The sequence below is a fragment of the Actinia tenebrosa genome, unplaced genomic scaffold (assembly GCF_029948245.1).
Source record: "Actinia tenebrosa isolate PJP-AT-01 unplaced genomic scaffold, QUT_ActTen_1.0 PGA_scaffold3__52_contigs__length_22856419, whole genome shotgun sequence".
NCBI lineage: Eukaryota > Metazoa > Cnidaria > Anthozoa > Actiniaria > Actiniidae > Actinia > Actinia tenebrosa.
This window is the reverse complement of record NW_028292580.1, coordinates 205,730-225,338: the sequence shown is the minus strand read 5'-3', so window position 1 is coordinate 225,338 and position 19,609 is coordinate 205,730. Positions and strand designations below refer to the sequence as shown.

Below are 19,609 nucleotides of genomic sequence, written 5' to 3'. Positions count from 1 at the left end.
ACATTGTTGCGCCACGGTAGGTGATTTAAGTGATAAAATACAATACATACACACATTCAAAACCATGAACACGATTACTCGTTGAAGCACATGGATTACAGGTCTTCTTTGAATGTCATTGCTCATGTGTAGTTCGACATTTGATGTGAGCGTTACAGTGAGTAGACTTCTAAACACTGTCAAGTTATTTTCACTTTAAAAAAATACAGCATAATGAAATCCATTCCTTGAGCCAATACAGTAGAAATGATATTTATATTGATCAACTGTCTTGGTGTACTTATCATGTTTTAGCAGATATAAAATCCCTTCCTTGCTCTTTAAGAGCGACTGTCTGTAAGGGTCGAGAACCTGATTTCAGCGACCACTTGGTCAAATTCTTCATACTTTGCCTGAAGATACCCTTGGATGGACCATTTACAAAAATCATATTAAAAGGTTCCAGCGGATTTTTATTTTTGAGAAAATCCCAAAAGAGTGAAATGGTCGCCAAGCGCCGGTTTTCGGCTTCGATAATCGTCCCAAGGATACCCCAAGAACAAATGGTCGCTGTGGCTACAAAATTCGCCCAATCGAGCTGAAACTTTTCACAAACCTAGGATAACATTTCAGCTTTTAAACTAGCTATAAAACTTTGCTGTATCTGGAAGGAATTATTTATTATATGTCGAAATACTAACGGTACTGAAAAATTACCGAAAGAAAGGAGCTATGTTTATCGAGCAAAAGCATCTACTGGTACCTAATTTTCTTGGGAATAAAATTGATTTCCTTAAAGATAAGCTATTAAAGTTAAACTGTACCAAATTTGAAGCTCAAAATCGAAGTATTTCTCAAGTTATTGCTTTTCAAAAACATTGTTTATTTCTTACTGGTTTAAGGGTCAAATGTCAACAAACTACAACTTCAAAGATTCCAGTTAATGCCGGAGTCGAATTGAATGCTTTATTACATGCATGGAAATTGCACTATCAAAAGACCGAGTTTTCATAGCTATCCATTTTACATTCTGTTACTTTTTGAATGCTAGCGCTGTTTTTAGATATTTCTTTCAGTTTAGGTAGTTTTTTGCCGAAAGTTACCGTCGCTGGCACTGAGTAAAATTAAACAAACACGTAAACATTTACCTGAATTAATTGTCCTTCTGGCGTTACAAGATATCCACCTTCCATTGCATTACTTCTTGCCACTTCTGCCATTCTGAATCTTCAAAATAATTATTGTTCTTTATAATTTTTCTAGTAAATTTTATTGGTAGTAGAGATTTTATTTCTGAAATCAGCACGTTAGCCAAGGAAATCGAAATAAACCTTGACCTGTCAGAATTGATTAGATCATCAATGACAACTGCTAGCTGCGAGCCTTGATGTCTACTATGACAAATGTTCCTAACTATACGTTTACAAACTATATAAAATTATCATTTTTAATCTCAATAAGAATTTGTATCATTGTCTTACTTTGTTCTTGATGTTTACAGTATAATGAGTCATGTATGATAAACGCAAGTAATTGGAGCAAGTGACAAAATTTAGACTCGTCACGCAAATCTTAAAACTGTACTCGCTCTAGGAACGCCTTGTACTAATTTTTATTTTAGCATGACGAGACTGTTGAATTAATGCAAGACATAGGTAGAACAATTAAGATTCCGTTCGTCCACTGCCGGTATCATATAATATTGTTGAAGATCTACGCCTTTTATGCATCGTTTCCGCAGCTACTAATGTTTGATTTTTTTTAAACAGAACCCAATGAATCTAAAGACCAATAAAAAGAATTATTCTTCAGTAGGGGGGCAAAGTTGCGGCTACAGACACTGCCCCCCCCCCCCCCACATCAGCTACCTATCATATCGGTACACGTTTGTAGTAGCATTGATTATCACGAGAATAGTTCTTGTTAAGAACTAAACTTAAGAACAATAAATCCTCTAGCAGTTCGTGTCCTTTTTACAAGGGCACTTGCTAACGAAGTCCTTCAAAAGTGTAAGGTAGGGCGCTTTGCGACGCACAGGACGCTGAGGTACGTCAAGATCAAGCTGCTCGCAGATGTGTTGGAGCATAGGCACCTTGAGGTCTTTTAACTTGTCTTCCGTATCCATCGTGCACAAGTCGTACTGGTCGTAGACAAGTGGATGTTGTGGCTGGTCAATTTCTTCAATATGTTTCCTTACACTACTAAAGTTTATCTCCTCCTGGACTGCTTGAAGGTCAGCCTCATCGGGATCTTGTTGTCGAGACGCAGCACTCAGGCGAGAAAAATATGATGCAATTTGATGCAACGTCAAAAATTCTGACAGCTTGAACATACGATTCCCGTCTGCGTCACGAGCTCGTCGCATCTCTCGCGCAACTAAGTCGGCGTTCAGCTTTCGACCTGTTGTTTGACCGATGCGAAACTTTGCTTTCATATATGATATTTGTTTGTCGTTGAAACGATATGATTTTTTAGTAGATCTTAGAGCCCAGCCCTTATGGATATCATTCGACGATGCACCTTGTTGTTTTGGGATGGTTATAGTAGGCACCACTCCCACGCCTTCGTCGAGATTGGAACTGTATCCTATCTTGGCGAGATCGAGAAGTGTGTGTTTCTCTACATGTCGTACACACTTCTCGAGAGAGAGATGCTTTTCGAGAGCAGACACCCTCTGAAACACTCGAATGCACCCTTCTTGCGGACAGCAGAACACTCCAGAATTAGGACTCACACCTTGTGTGTTCACCTCTTCACTTTCCTGCAAGACGCTTGTCTCTGGCGGTGCCTTTGTTTTACCACCAAGTGCTCGGAAATCTCCTGGGGAAAACGGCGAATCCAACCAGGCTATATGAGATCCTTCATTGTAAAAATACAAACACATTATTTAGTGTAAAAGCGCTACCCGGGGAATCAGATGCTTCATTCTATTCTGTCTTTTAATTTATTTTTAATTTAATCGTTTAAAAAAGCGTCCTTCCAAAACTGATAATTAAAGAGCCCCCTCTACCTTCGATGCATTGCTTTACTTACCGCTTGATGACTCCACCTTGATTTTCTTCCCGACACCTATCTTGTACGCACGCCAACACCTGATGTAGTCTTTGCTAAATTCAAAGTTATTGAATTTGGTCACTCCAGGAATGCTCTGCTCAACTTCTGGGAACTCGGGAATTGCTTCTAGAGCCACCACCCGCACTCCGTTTATCCCACCATGGGAGAGCAGTGCATCCTTCAGGTCGTTCGAGTTGAGGACATCATTTCCCTCATTTATGAAGGCTCGGATGTGACCTTTACACGTTGCAGCTAACCGGTCAGCAGCTCCTTTGCCACCCTGTGGGTCACTAAAATCCACTCGTTTGATGGTTACCCCAGTGCTAGCTGTTATCTTTTGGCATGACAATATAGTGGGAGCGCTGTGATAGCAAGCAGCATTGTCCTGACGTAAATAAGCATCATTGATTTCAGGATATTCCTTCTTGAGTGTAGACAGGACATGCTGGATGATCGCTATTACCGGTGAGCTCCCCTGGCTGCATGACTGAACGACGTGGACAAAAGTTTGCCACTGAAGCACCCCCTCCACGCGTCTATAAACAACGGAGATGTGCCAGGAGATGCCACGCTTGCCAAACCAGTCTGCCTGAGATTCCCGGTATCGCTGTGGCAGGAATTTCATAGCCCAGTCATTGACTATGAAAACTGCGTTTCTGTCTAGAGTGTCGATGGTATCTAGGCTAGCCTGGTCTTGACGTAGTGAGCGTAGAAGGTGACATTTCCAAGACTGTATGGCAAGCATGGCGGTATTAGCAAGGTAGATTGCTTCATCCTTTTCGTCTTCGTTAGGGTAAGATGCCTCAGATATCGCGTTCGAAATAACTTCCAAGACGTTCTTCAGACTCTCACACTGGTGACAAATCTCCTCATGATTGTGATCACATTTCTCGCACAGTGTGGACTCTTTGTTGTCACTCAGAGCGTACACGACACAGTGGTCTGCAACTTCTGCTGCATTACTAAGGTGGACCTAATAAAGGAATTTATAATAATGATTAATATATTGGACAACAGATTTTAGAATTTGGATGCATCTAAAATAGACCAGTTATCCTTCTAAAGAAGTTTAAGGTTGAAATAACAGGAACACGTGGTTAAGTTTTTACTACCTTGAAATCGCTCTTTAGATACAGTTTAGCAGTTTTCAGCGCGTCGATATGCTGGCGTTCCCAATCTTTGCCTAACTGGCTGTGCTCGCTTACTTGGCGTACTAGTTGTATAAGATCATCAAAAGCTCGAGCACCATCTGCGGCAAAGTAATCCAGGCCCTGGAGGGACTTACGAACAGATGCTTTACATTCTGATAAGATTCTTAGCATGGTGCGGTCGCTGAATGGCTCGAAGCTTGTTTCGTCGCAGTACGCCTTGTATTGCTTTACTATTCGCTGGGGTACCACAGTTCGTATAACGTTTGGCACTTCGATCTTTCTACCAGTTGATAGTGTTAGCAGTTTCTGTCCAAATGGTAAGTCTTGTATAAGGTGAGGGCTTGTGATAAATGATAAAAAGTGATCGAGTTGTCCTCGGTTTACGCGCATTCGGATTGTGGGGTGATGTTGGATTGGGGCTCCACGTCCGAACTGCAAGTGGTGCAGGTTAGCAATTGTATAGCGGTATCTGGAGAGTGTTGGAATGAAGTATGTTATTGTCTTGTAGTTAGCAATTCCCGTCATGATTGAAAGAACCTGCCTTCTGCTCTCCCAACTTTCTGCGTTGTTATATGCCTCTGCAAGGGCCTGGAGATATTCTCTCGAGGAATTAGAAATTTCTTCTATTCCAAGGGCTTTATATATTGCTGTCGAAGATTCAATTTCCTGCCACAGAGCTCCTGCATTATTTGGACTGATGGTTGTAAGGACCGCAGCGACAACCTCCACCGCGCGTGCAGTATAACGCCACTTGGTGGTGGCACTTACAGTCTCCAACTCCAGCCATGGTTGTGTGATGGGCGCAACTCCCCGAGAAACCAGAAACCGATTCAGTTTATCACGTGGTTCATCTAGAGAAAGAGCACCAGCATCATCACTCGAGGTAGTACTCCCACTCTCAGGGCTGAGGAAAGTATCATCATGTTGCTGACTTGATATTTTTAGCTTGGAAAACGTCTTGCTTAAGCTGTTAGAGCTGTCGCTGTCCTCACTGGAATGCACTGCTTCTGCACTCTGCTATAGAAGAAGTCGTTAGGAAAATATCAATTGATATACTAATTGGAGTTATTTGGTTTCCCGTTTCACCCCCAGTCAAAATTTTTGTAGACAAAAATCCTCCACAAATAGCGGAAACTGCGACCTATGGAATCACATTAGTATGGTACACAGATTTGACGAATTTTATTACAATTCTGTACCTCAATTGACGCCGCAGAAGTCTTGTCTTCATCAACTATTCTGTTGTTGACATGTTCTCGACATTTGGTGCATATTGCTGTCCAAAAGATTTAGAACAAAATGAGCACCAGTGTAGCTAGTCATAGTTGTAGTAGAAGAGCATTGAAACATGCATAGTTCTAAATATCTCCCTCCAACCTTCCTGACAGTATTTACATCACACATCATGGAACTAACCCTAACCCTAACCTCATGACTAAAGCGGATTAGTACTTACGTAATCCGACGGAAATAAGTATGCCTGTGGTCTTCAAGATCAACCAAGACTGCTTGCTGTTGATGCGGTGACTCCCCTTCGCATTAGCTGTGTGTGTAGCAATACTTTGTGGGGCTGCGCAGTTCGTTCTTCTCGACCGCCACCGGATTCCAAAGTCAGCTCTATGACGCGGGCATATACTTAGTATTTTGTGCTGCTCGTCCACACAGAAAACACCTGAAAAATTCATTTGATATATGCAGCGTAAATTATATTTCCTAAGAATATGAGCTTTTCGGAATAATTACTTACCTGCTCGAGTTAGCAAAAGTTTTAACTCACTCTCGACCCCCTCGTCAGCAGCAAGTTGCAGTGATCGCAGATGACCCTGTACGTCTCTTGTACAGGACCCAAGCGGAATGAAATCCAGATGACCAGGATATTCTGTACTCTGGCCGCAAACAGTAATATCATTCCTCGGAAAAAGTTTCTCCAAAAGAGTGCGATACTCGCAAAAATCCATTATCTGGTCTAAGACAAACTCATGCTATGTGATTGCGAAATTCAGCCCACAATACTACTAGTAAAGGTTACGAAATACTGGAAAACATATATTTGATACCTAGTTTGTTTTGTCACACAAGCACGATTCAGGTATTGTGTTACACATTAATAAGGCCGTAAATGTCTACATTCGTTACGTAACGAATTCTGGGACTGCGAATCTATAGCTTTCACTAAGCATTCACTAATGGTGTCCTTTGTAAGATACCTTGTATTATTTACGAGGGCTTCATATGTGTACTTATTTTAAAATTACGTTAGATGGCTCGACAAACTGTAGATAGGCATCATCTGTTTGTGACTTTTAAGAAGGCCATTGTTTTGCTCTTTCCAAGATATTCAAAGTAGATCAATAAAAGGTACTGAGAACAATAGTAATGTTGAAGATTCAGAATGGCAGAAGTGGCAAGAAGTAATGCAATGGAAGGTGGATATCTTGTAACGCCAGAAGGACAATTAATTCAGGTAAATGTTTACGTGTTTGTTTAATTTTACTCAGTGCCAGCGACGGTAACTTTCGGCAAAAAACTACCTAAACTGAAAGAAATATCTAAAAACAGCGCTAGCATTCAAAAAGTAACAGAATGTAAAATGGATAGCTATGAAAACTCGGTCTTTTGATAGTGCAATTTCCATGCATGTAATAAAGCATTCAATTCGACTCCGGCATTAACTGGAATCTTTGAAGTTGTAGTTTGTTGACATTTGACCCTTAAACCAGTAAGAAATAAACAATGTTTTTGAAAAGCAATAACTTGAGAAATACTTCGATTTTGAGCTTCAAATTTGGTACAGTTTAACTTTAATAGCTTATCTTTAAGGAAATCAATTTTATTCCCAAGAAAATTAGGTACCAGTAGATGCTTTTGCTCGATAAACATAGCTCCTTTCTTTCGGTAATTTTTCAGTACCGTTAGTATTTCGACATATAATAAATAATTCCTTCCAGATACAGCAAAGTTTTATAGCTAGTTTAAAAGCTGAAATGTTATCCTAGGTTTGTGAAAAGTTTCAGCTCGATTGGGCGAATTTTGTAGCCACAGCGACCATTTGTTCTTGGGGTATCCTTGGGACGATTATCGAAGCCGAAAACCGGCGCTTGGCGACCATTTCACTCTTTTGGGATTTTCTCAAAAATAAAAATCCGCTGGAACCTTTTAATATGATTTTTGTAAATGGTCCATCCAAGGGTATCTTCAGGCAAAGTATGAAGAATTTGACCAAGTGGTCGCTGAAATCAGGTTCTCGACCCTTACAGACAGTCGCTCTTAAGCTGACTTCTTGATTCCATTCTGCTGATTGTGCTGGCTTGGTTTCTTTGTATAGAAAAATGAGAATCACATTAATACAACAATTATTAGCCAGTATTACGCCAAGAGGATGCTCCGAATCAACACGAAAATCGCTGAAGTCCTTGAAACTCTTCTTAAATGACTTTTTCACTTCAGGATATGCGAAAGCCACATAGTCACTCTGATCTTTGCACTAAAACCGATAACAAATCATCTAACTACTGTAATGAAACCTGACAATATCCAAAAACTGTTTCCTAACTTTTGAAATACCAAAAACAATATCCGCAGCAGGACACCAATGACCGCATCCTAGAACCTCGCATTGCACCATACGGCGACGACAGATCATTGACAGATGATAATTTATTGATCGTCTATGTATAAAGCCAAAAAAAAAAAAAAAAGGAAAAATTAATTAAGTGAGAATGATCACATTCTTAGGACTGCAAAAACACATGGATAGCTTTCTAAACATAACCAATCCCCCCTCCTAGGATAGATATGCTAAAGCCCTTCTAACGTAATCCCTCCTTATATTTGTCGAACCCCATGCCTTCGCTAATAAATCATGGCACCCTGAAATCAAAAACAAAAACCAAAAGCAAAAAAGAGTAACGAAAACAAGATAAATAAATGTCATTTTAGCTGTATGACAAGTACTAATAAGTAAAATAAACAAAAAAATAAACACAATTTATTAATTGTGTGTTTTCAAAAGATGATAATAATACCTTTGTAGTTGTTCACCGCAAGAGTATGGGCAGGCGAGGATCACAGATGGGCAATCCTGCAGCAGATGGTTGTCTTTATTGGCAAATGGCAGGTGACCCTGACAATGCTGGGAAGACACCAAGCGATGAGGACATTGCGCTTGGTACTCAGCCAGCTCATGCCGCGTTATATTTGTGCTGCAGCCCTCAAATGGACACAACACAGTGTGAAATTGACACCAGTCCATAGATGGACTTTCAGCCAACAAAGGGGACCAGTCCACTCACAGTGTGGCCTCTCTGCATCCTCATTTCAGTCGTGGTGCTGCAACGGACTAGATAGACTAGACCTATTAACCTGCTAAGGTTGAGTACGCCACAGAGGGATTGGAACGTAAGGGGTGTCCTGTCATTAGGGCAAGGCCTACCATTAATTTGGAGAAAGTGCCTTATGCACTGCAGGCAAAAGCAATGTTCATCTGGACAGCAATGGGGACTTTGTAACACGTCTCGGGTTGAAAAGAAATGGAAAAAATTAGTATCCACGAGTTCGCCATGTGGAACTATCTATATCTAATGAGGGCATATTCGCAATACTGGCACATTTATAGCAATAAAACCCTGAAACTTATATTCTTTGTGATTTCGGTCTTTTCCAGAGATATGTTGTTTTTCAATTTGTTTAAGTAAACATCAAAAAGTAATTGCTCTTTTTTGCCAGAGGCAGTAAATAAGTAGTATTTAGCCAGTAGTATACAGTAATTTAGACGAAGACAGGTCTTACTATCCGGTCTAAATCCGTAAATGATATCGCAGTAAGAATTCACAGATTTTGCGAAGCCACCATTGTGTGAAACTTTTCCAGAACGACTGGACAAAACGAAAGTCAAAGAAGAGATGAAATAAGTCTTGTTTTTCTGTGCATAACGGACAGACTTCACTCTCTGCAATCCCGTCTCTAAACAAGGTAGCTGGATATTGGGAATAAATTTAAACTGAAACATGGCGAGTTTGATATTTTTAGTTATGCGAAAAGGCAATTTATAAATGAAAGGGACGATTTCAGTTGGAAAGCCAATACTTGATAATCTTTTTTCAGCGGTGGGTATCTCAAATTTAGCCGAGATGAAGGCATTTCAGAAGAATTTGCATAAGCATTTGGCAATAACTATTTTGGGAGTCTTGTTTTTAGGTGTAAAGTTTTTATCATTTCCTTACAGGAGCTTGGTACAGCATTAATAATGTCAAAATAGGTCAGAAAGGTGGTTTTTTTTTGAACTTTTTTATAAACTCGTTATAGGATAGAAAAGAACCATGCCTATCTAACAAGTCCTTTATTTTAACTATGCCGGCAGCATGCCAGTTTTTATAAAACGGATTTTTTTGTCAATAGTAATATTCTTATTGTTCCAAATGATTTCTTCGAAAACTTTTGTCTCTGTACCGACGTTTTTATTGTAAATATAAGAAAACTCCTGCCAAAAAGCAGGGATTTCAGTGTAGAAAGGGGATAATTTGTCTAACTTTAGTGAGTTTAGATCAAAGTTGTATTGAAAATTGAGAGTGCTTCCGACGATTTCAAGGCCAGAAAGGGGAATGGTTTTCCAGCTTGACGCTTTGCCGCAGATGAATCTTTTGACCCACATTAGTTTAATAACTTTGTTTAATAATGCAAAGTCTGGCATATCAAGCCCGCCATTTTCTTTTGCTCCTATCATCGTGTTTCTTTTTATTTTATGAGGTTTTCCGTTCCAAATAAAGGAATAAATTACTTGGTTCACTCGAGTTATAAAGTCACTAGGGATTTGCATGACAGAAGCAATATAGATTAGTTAGGATAAGGCCAAGGTTTTCACGATATCGATTATTCCATATAAGATCAAGTCTCTGCATTTCCAAATGTTTAGACGTTTTTTCATTGAATCCAGTTTTTCATGTAGGTTAACTTCAAAAACGTTTTCCTTATGATAAGAAAAATATACACCCAACGCGAACACGCCTGATGGCCAACAAATTCAAAAGGGTTTAGATTTCTTATCTTTATTTTTTCCAAGCCAAAGCCCATCCATTTTGTCAAATTGAGCTCAAGTCCAGAACATTTCCTATACTTTTTTAGCAGCTCAAAGAGATGTCTTGCAGATTTATCGTTTGCGACAAAAACCGTTTGTCATCAGCATACTGAGACAAGGTGAAGCTGGTTTTTTAAAATTGTTATACCTGATATATACCGGAACTGGTTGGTTCACAGAGGCTGCACAGTGCGTCGATCATTTCTTTCGATACGTTTGCCCAGAAAGGCCCCATTCCCTTCTTGATGTTTGCTAGTGCAATGTTAGGTCCGGAAACTAGTTCCATGGATGCCACATTCTTTATCAATTCTTTGACATTATCTTGCGAAGGAAAGGATCTCACGTTGTACTCATCTAGAATATCCACGACATCATCTGTAGGGAAGGGATACTCTCTCCCTTCCAATATCTTAGACAGCATCTCACTCTCCTTCAAAGGCAGTATCTTCAAAAACGAATCGATGAGACATTCCTTTGATACGTCTGCAAAAAAGGCTTGATGCATTGTTGCTCTCGATAACTGTACAGGGAAAGTTAAGCATTGGATGAAGTGATGCGTTATGATGCGCCCAACGATCTCGCACTTGTCTGTCATCTGAGGCAAAGGACGGATAGAACATTGGCTACTTCCGTCACAGTTTTCTTTGAGAAATGCTTCCCAAAAAATGGAATGCATTTCCCGAAGAACACCATCGCCACAACCAGTTTCATCATAGAACATAGGCACGATGCGCGTTTCCACTATGTCTTCGTTCTTGTACTCCTCAAGGAGATCTTGGTAGACAGTGCTTCTTGTCGTTCTTATTATTCTGGAGCCTTCAAGCTTTTCTTTCACCTTTTCAGCCAGACGTGTTAACTCTTTAAAACAAGAGGCTACCTTGTCGTCTTCTAGCAATAATACATCATTACCATCACTGCCGTCTGATATCACATCCGTTGGAGTTAAGTGGTTTTCCATTGGTAAAGTGTCGTCGTCGTCGTTATTGATTTCCAAACCATCGAAAAAGACACTACAGAATCGTCCTTTGCCAAGGGTAAAGGGCTCTTTTCTTCAATCACTGCAAGTACATGTCAGGGAACGCTTGCGACGTCTTCACTTGGATAAACGGGATTTCCTGGAGTGATAGAGAAGCTGAAATATCTTGGTCTAAGGGATAGAGAGCCAACCCAGTCATACACTTCTTCTACTTTGCTCGTGCAACGGAATCGTCTTGTAATTCTTCCTAAGCTTGGGTGCCTCACACAAACGGTTATGCTTTCTTCATCCTTTTGAGGCTCTGGTGTGACTCTAAGGCTTCTTCGTCTTTTCAACTCTTGCAATTGCGCCATTTCCCTGTTTTCCTGTGATATTTGGCTCTCCTGTTTTTTCTTGCGGGCGATGTCTTCTGATTCTGCTAAAAGACGTTCCAGTTCTTGCGAGAATATTTCCCTTTCCTCAGAAGTGCCAATGAGTTTGAAAGCACTACTTTGACTGTGGGATTCATTGAAAGATGGCAAATCAATCACAGGAACATGTTCAGTTGTTAGGGAGCTTAGCTGGGAATCAGAAATGATGTAGGTTACGTGGTCTAGCCATTTCGCTCTGTTTCCAATATCATCATGTACAGGCCAATCATCAAGTTCTGGAAAATCGCCATCAAAAAAGATTTCTTCTTCTTCAACCTCTTTGGACAGAAGGTATATTCTCGGAATGGTTAGACCACTTGAGCGTTTATACTCTGATGCTATGAAGGAATCTTCAATGACATCATCCTTAAAATTGGCTAATTCAAATGTCATAGATCCTTGGTTGCCCTCAGAACTTTCTCCGCCAGGGAAAAAAAACTCAAGACCGATCTTTTTACATTCATACAAAGAAGCATTTTTTGGAACCCCAAATTGTCGATTTCCACCACCTTGTTGCAATTTTTTAGGACATATTTCTTTCCATTCCAGAGCTTCCACCCAAACTGGAACTTCAAAGTTTCCTTCTCTGGTCGTTTTGGCTTTTTCGTTAAAGCACCATCTCCTGCTTCTTCTTTCTTGGATCTTTTTGAAAGTCGTGTTGCACCTGCCTCTTCAATGGCAATTGGCATTTTCTCTAATTTCTCTTCACGAGAGACTTCCAATTTCTTACTCTTGTCACTAAAATCATCCCTCAGCAACATGCTATCCCCAAGAGCGTTAATTCCGAGGTCTTTCATTTGATTATCGGAAAGTAATTTTACATTGCTTTTGTCAATCTGTAAATAGAAGTTCGCTTGGAAGGTCTATACTTACAAAAACTGGATTTCCACTATTTATATTTGTGTGTGTATCATGTTGAAGATCATAAAAGCAAAAGAACAGTTACTGTTCAGTAAAAAGGGGATAAATATATATGTCTCCAGTAATTCTCAATTTTCTGGAAGTGTGTGTAAATATATATATGTATAACTGTACAACTGGACATGATTGTACTTTTGATTGTACAATCGTGTCCAGTGATTCTTTACGATTGCCCTACCAACTAGCATTGAGCACTCTTGGCACACTTATTCAAAACTTTATTGGATATATGTTTGTGTCAAGATGGTCAATTGGTAGTTATTCCAACCACTAACTAACTTTAATTCCAGCAAACAAAATTAATGTAGGGGTGGGGCATGGGGGCTATAGCCCCTCCACTTTTTCCCTTTTCCCATATAAGTCTCCTATATTTTCCAATCTTAACCCCCCCCCCAACGTTTTCCCATACCAGTCTTCTATATTTTATTTTCCAATCTTATCTTACCCCCCCCCCCCCTTAAAGTGCCTATAACCTTTATAGGATTATGATCAATTTTGATTTTCTGTGTGTTGGAGATGAATAAACAAAAGAAATTTTTTCGTTTGACTAAATATTCTCGGAGATATAACGCCCTAAAGTACGCAGTTTTGCCACGCCCCATCAATTTGGACGGGATCGCGAGGTCTGGTACCTAGTTGGCGTCGAATGACGTCACAACAAGAACGACTCGGCTTCCAATAAGTAAAACAAAGTAGAGCTAGGCTGTTCCTTCCAGTGTTTTTACCTGTTTTGGTCGCTTTATTTGCCTCTTTGAAATTAACCAGTTGTCAAAGAAAGGCTGTAAGATGAAATCCATTGATAATACTGATGAATACTTTGATTCAAGTGACGAGAATGAGAGTATTTACGACCTCGAGGGCGAAGAATTAGACGAAGCCGTTAATGGATATCCCGGTGAACAGGAATATTCTGATGAAGAAGTTTATGACACTTGGGTTTTATGCTGTCAAATAGTTCCATGCTAGTTTCTTTCATTGTTATAGCTGGCCCCAGTTTTATAGTTACTTAAAAATATGACTTACTGAATCAACAACCATCCTCCAAAAAAACCCTCAAGAAGTTTTTTGTAAATTTGGGTTATAAAGTTTGACTTTATTATCATTCTATGTTGTAGATATTACGAAAGATGCATGCAATAATAAAACTAGTCAATATTTTGCTTAATAAAACCTGTTACTGACACAATTTAGGTACAACAAATAAAGTATATGTTATGTTTACATGTAAATAAAGAATACTTTTCCCTACAACTAGCCACTGGATGTATTAGATTAAAATTATTGTTGTTGTTCGACTACTTTTCGCACCGGCAACTCAACTTCTTTAGGTGAAGACACAGAGGCAATTGCATCTTTTAAAACCTTTGGAAAATAGATAATTTAAACAGTTTGAAAATTAAAATCAGGGAATTAGAACTATCGAACCAGTAAACATTCCTGGAAATTTGACCAGCGACACTTTTCGGCGATTACGATCCGACAGTTTGCTCTTCATGGTTGCAGACATAAATCCTTGGGATGGCAACAGTCCCAACCTCATCTTTAACTAACTGAGGACGATTTTACGAGATAAAATGAAATCTCTGATTATAATCATCTGGTAGGAAGTGTGTAGAAAATATGACGGAGGTAGCCGAGGGGTTGAAATTGGCTTGCTTTCTCCGCACAAAATCAATCCATCTTTGCTTCTGGGCGATTGTTGTTATGAAATGGGATCTTATGCAAGCATATACCTTTCGTAAAATCTGGGGTGTTTGAGCACCCGGCAACAACACATCTAGTCGGCATTTTCTCATATTGTGACCGAAGAACTAGTAAGAATCTTTGCTTATCAAAACATTCATTCTTGTTGTGACGTCACCACTCAGCGAAACTCTGCTCGGTCCCAGTTTCCCTTTATCCCGTCCAAATTGATGGGGCGTGGCAAAACTGCGTACTTTAGGGCGTTATATCTCCGAGAATATTTAGTCAATCGAAAATTTTTTTTTTAGTTTATTCATCTCCAACACACAGAAAATCAAAATTGATCATAATCCTATAAAGGTTATAGGCACTTCAACACACACGCACTGTTTAGGGTGCCCCGTGGCCCCTGAAATATGTTCTAATACATTCAGTCATTCAATATAAACTTCAATATAACATTTTTTCATTGATAAGTGGACGCAAGTGGGAGGCTGATTATCATAAGGGAATATCCTTTGAGACATGTACCTCCCCAACTTCTTTTCGACAGATAACTTATTCTTCATTCAATTGTACCTTGCTCCTAAAAAGGTAACGATCAATTAATAATTACTAAGTTAGTAAAAGGAAGAAATTATCAGTTTCTAGGTTTAATGGAAAGATGGATTTAACCTTTATAAAGTAAATAATCATTGAATGGGGAATTAAAACTTACTGAAGTTGCTTCAATGTGAGTAACAAATCGACATATTGTTCATCCCATTCAAACGTGACACCTATAAAATTGAAACATATAAACAGTCTTATAATTTGTTTAGAAATATCTATAAATATGTCAGCATTACCTTATTGTGATCCACTTTTATAGATTGTCTCTTCCTCTTCTTTCATCCACTGCTCAATCACGTTTTCATCAATTTCATCTGAATCACAAAACACTTTCTCGTTGAATAATCAAAGGCAATTATGAGGTCTCAAGTTGAGGTTGACATGTTATTTCACACTGCAGTGTCGACTTCAGGTCAATTTTGATCTTGTCTACATCATTAGAAGGTGTACATACTATAAATTCCTTAGAGCTTCGCTAGTCTATATTTGAGATGTCAAAGAAACAATCTTGCTCAAATTTGCTTAGTCTGATTTTTTTCACGTAAGTAGAACACTAATAATAATGAAGTTATTGAATTATAATGAATTACATAGAACACTATATCAACAAGCTAGGTTTTGGAAGACATGGTAATATAGCCAAAAATGCCCTGCGCCCGCATTTGCTGTATAAAATCTAGCGTAAACACCATAGGCAGTCGCTTATTAAATGGTTCTTTGAGTGCAAAAATTAGCGAATTCTTCGTAATGAAAACTCTTATTATGTTTTGGGTATTCTCTAACTGCAATAAAAGTGTTTTATTAGCTAAAAATAAGCGTAAATTTACCTTTAAAAGATCTTCTTGTCAGCCGAACGTCCTCCACAAACGGTCCACCATCGTTGACAGTCAGAGAGACCATGCTACTTATCCAGTCAATTGGATTAGTCTTTTGCGATGATGTTTTTCTTTTCTAGTTCTTCTATTTTAGCTTTAACTTCCTTATGAAGTCGATAGTCGAGAAAAATACACCATTCGAACGCCGCTCAAATTGTATTACCGTGGATTTATTGGCGTTGTGTAAATGTTTTGGTCATCCATAAATTCTATATCGGTGAAGAGTTCTTTACCTTTTGCATTCACGGGGGAAAGCACTTCGATTTTGAGCAGAGAGACATCTGAATCAGCGCGGGTTTCATCATCACATTCCTGCTGAATGATTAGACATAAATGTGAGTGATAACAAACCACTCGCCGTGGTTCCTGCCGTTTCTATTGCGCAATCGCGTCACTTGATATTGCAAATAATCATGAATATATAATTACCGGTAGTGTGAATTGTAACTGACATGAAAATATATTGAATTATAACCAAACAACTTTGAAATTAAAACACCAACATGAACTTAACTGTTTATCAAAGAAATACAACTTTGAAATTCAAACACAACTTAACCAACATTCCGGCGGTACTACTAACCATCTCTGAACCCTAGCTGCCAATGTACACAATTGTATACAATTTATAACCTAAACTAAAGAGTTTTTAGTCCTCCATTAAAGATGCAGCTGTGAAAAGGAGCGAAAGTCCGTAATCTTCAGATTCATCTATCGTGGCGGCAGGTGTAAAAGTGCGTAGGCTTTCTTCAATTCGAAGTTCTAGATGAAAGTTTTCCTCTTTATCCTACGGAAGCCCTGAATGGACATTCATACTTTGCACTTCACACTTCTGATTTCACATATTTAAGCGGAAACTTCACACTTTATTCTTCACGCTTCACATTTCACACTTCAGTTGTCAAAATTTACTTCGGACTTAGTGTGCATGTCAGAAAATCAGACAAGAAGCTAGAATACCAACAGATATGGTAATTTCTATTTCTATTTTTGCTAGTTCAATTTACTGGATATCTACGACTAAACGTTTTTGTTTTATTTTCTTTCTTTCTGTTTTTTTGTTTTGGGTCTTGGTCAGGTGGTTCTTTATCATTTTCATTGTATACGTTGTTGGCGCCGCAGAGACACAAGTGTTGCCACGGTACACTTTTTCTCATCTCCAAGGTTATCAAAGAGAAGAAATTGGAAGAGATGACTTGATTGTCAACTATTTTAATCAAGGATATTCCGATAATGGAATAACTTTCACTTTTTAAAGCGTTCATTGAATTTTTTTATGTCTCAGGTAAACCGGATGTTATATACTTTACTCCCGAGTTGTATGAATCACATGATTATGGTATACCAGTTGCCATGGAAGATGTTGGTATTTGCAAAGATCTATATGGCGAGGAACCGCCACAAGGATATAGCAATGAGTTTATAGAAATAATTGAGCTGTTAAGACCACATTTTGCAATACCAAGCACTGTTAATGAGGCTATTGATATATATGTGGGTCTCATTAACGAGATTGATCGATGCTCAAACGAGGTAAAATCACGTTACTTTTAATTCAGAGCACAAATCAAAAACTGAACTTTGTAACAAGATAAGCAGTGGTACAACATTATCTGAAATACTTTTATGTGCAGTGTATTTAAAATGCAATTATCCTATTGCAAATATCTTATTCTTGGGTTGCAAAATGTTTGGATTGGCAAATGGTTACAAAGCAAATTATTTTAAAATTAAAACAACAACATCAACAACAGGTGCAGCTAGTTTAGGGATGCCTTAAGCTACCCCCTTCTTTCAATACAAATCATAGCCCAAACTAAAAACATTAATTTTTCCTGCAAGAGATATAATCATAAACATTTAATAAATTAGCATATACCAACTTGTGTGCTTAATTCCTAAGAAAGCGCGCGCTCATTGGTTAGTTGGAGGTGAATATTGTACGATATTCACCTCTGAATCTTGGAATATTGAGTCGGCAACAAAATGGCATCTGCCGGTAATCGTTTTGATACAATTTCCGATAAGGAACAAGTTGGTATATGCTAAAACAATAAGCGAAGACTCGCGTTTCACTAAAATTGCTAATTATAAACCCTTTTGATTTACCCCACCCTTATCCACCCTTTAAGCTGACTTGCCTAACGATAAAAAAGGATTGCACAACGATTGGGTCTTCAAATCTAAAGCATATCTGGATCAGGACCCATGTGTAGAAATGTAGTGCAATATCCTCCATTGTTGCAATGTTGCAATGCATAATAAGAATGGGGTTAAATAGTTATTTCTCATCAATAACATTCACAATTATACTTTCTGACAACTGGGCTTGATATGCAGCTCTAGCTAAAGGTCCTGGACTGTGCACAGGGATGCAGCATGCATTTTTTCCCATCTTCTACAATAATACGTTTTCCATCATACCCCCATATTTCAGAAGGGTGATGAAGTATCATGCTATTGGATTGTTCCTCTTCTATTAGGGGATAACCATATGTAATAATTTCAATATCAGATTATTCAGATTGATTAACAATCTCTTTTACAAAACATTTTTCTCCTTTCTCAATGGAGGTTATCACAAAGCCATCATCTATTGGGTCATAGATGCTTTGTTGAGCGTCCAACAGATCAGGATCTAACATGCATGAAGCTTCAAAACACTGTCATCTTGAAACACAACACGTGGTAAGAACCTCTGAAATGGATGACTCTGTCACTCGTTTGTATTTGATCATAATGTGGTGGCTGTTCACTTCACTTTTAGAGCATTTTGCTGAACCATAATTATCATACAGAGAATGTATATCTTCCTGACTCTCTTGCTCAGCACTTTTTTCAGTTGGAGTTACCGAGGTTTCTGATGCAATATGACTAGTGTGACAAGACGAATTGGAAGAATCTCAACGCTTTTTAATGTCACGAAACCACGCACACCACTAAACACTCTCACGGCCAAAAAAAACTCTCACCCCCTTCCTCGCAAAGCATCATGGTAATAAAGGAAGCCCAAAAAGCATTATTACAATCCCTCTGGAGGAAAACCATGGGGTCCTCCCCTGGGTGTTTCCTCCATATAAACACATGATCAATAACAGTAACAAAAATGTAAACAAGGATAAGTGTCAACTTCATATTAAAATTCTTTAAAATGTTCAAATGTTTATGTTTTGCTGTGCCCACTACGTAGTCTTGATGGTAGAACATTCTCTTGGTTGATGTGGGCCTTTCTGTTTTTCTTAGTCCTCTTCCCATCATCAGGTACTTTGGCTGCAACAGGGGTCCCTCCCCTGGTTCTTGAGTGCACTCTTGCTCTGGATCACCATCTCCACTGTCTTCGGTGTCCTCAGTAGTTAATGAGGGGATGGTTGGAGGTGCAGGTGATGTCAGATTATCCTGAACTGTACTTTGTAGAGGTGCTGGTCCAAAATAGGGTCTTGGTTGCTGTGGACCCACTTCCTCTTGCCATTCACATTGATTTGGTAGGCCACCGAGGAAGCCTTGTATGTTATTCTGTAAGGACCGTTCCAGTATGTGAGAAACTTCTTTCTTTGCTTCTTTCTGTTCAGGAACTGGAAATAGTAAACTTTATCACCAACTTCATATTCTTTGCTAGTAGCCTTCCTGTCATAAATGTTCTTGTTAACTCTGGCAGTTGCTTCAAGGTGCTCCCTCACAAAGGCAAATGTATGTCTAAGATTCTCTTGTAGTTCAATTACATAAGAATACTCAGAGTCATATCCACCAGCAGTTTCAGGATATGCAAAGACCAAGTGGTGTGGTAGTATCATTCGACGACCAGTCATTACTTCATGCGGTGACACTCCTGTAGAGCCATGAGGTGTTGACCTCAAGGCCATTAGTATTAATGGCAA

General features: G+C 38.9%; 1 protein-coding gene and 1 long non-coding RNA gene across 2 annotated transcripts in view; one reads left to right on the top strand and one right to left on the bottom strand.

Moving 5' to 3' along the window:
• Positions 1-17,324, top strand: part of LOC116289682 (uncharacterized) — a 60,297-nt gene extending 42,973 nt beyond the window's left edge. Inside the window, exon 3 of the long non-coding RNA XR_016120691.1 lies at positions 17,020-17,324. This is a non-coding gene — a long non-coding RNA (uncharacterized LOC116289682). The remainder of the gene's footprint in view (positions 1-17,019) is intronic.
• Positions 1,839-7,449, bottom strand: LOC148907504 (uncharacterized). The gene is made up of 5 exons (XM_089035045.1): positions 5,641-7,449; positions 5,384-5,460; positions 4,146-5,201; positions 3,013-4,006; positions 1,839-2,838 (listed from the first exon to the last, which is right to left on the bottom strand). The coding sequence occupies exons 1-5, from the start codon at positions 5,867-5,869 to the stop codon at positions 1,934-1,936; spliced, it is 3,261 nt and encodes a 1,086-aa protein (XP_088891171.1). The 5' UTR covers positions 5,870-7,449; the 3' UTR covers positions 1,839-1,933.
• Positions 17,325-19,609: the final 2,285 nt, after the last annotated feature.

Bases quoted from the DNA above. Each gene is read 5' to 3' on its own strand.
- LOC148907504 (XM_089035045.1), bottom strand. From the start codon at position 5,869: ATGAATTTTTCAGGTGTTTTCTGTGTGGACGAGCAGCACAAAATACTA. The intron at 5,202-5,383 runs GTACAGAATTGT...CTTCTTCTATAG, and splicing joins CTTCTGCGGCGTCAATTGAG to CAGAGTGCAGAAGCAGTGCA. The intron at 2,839-3,012 runs GTAAGTAAAGCA...TTTACAATGAAG, and splicing joins CAAGGTGGAGTCATCAAGCG to GATCTCATATAGCCTGGTTG.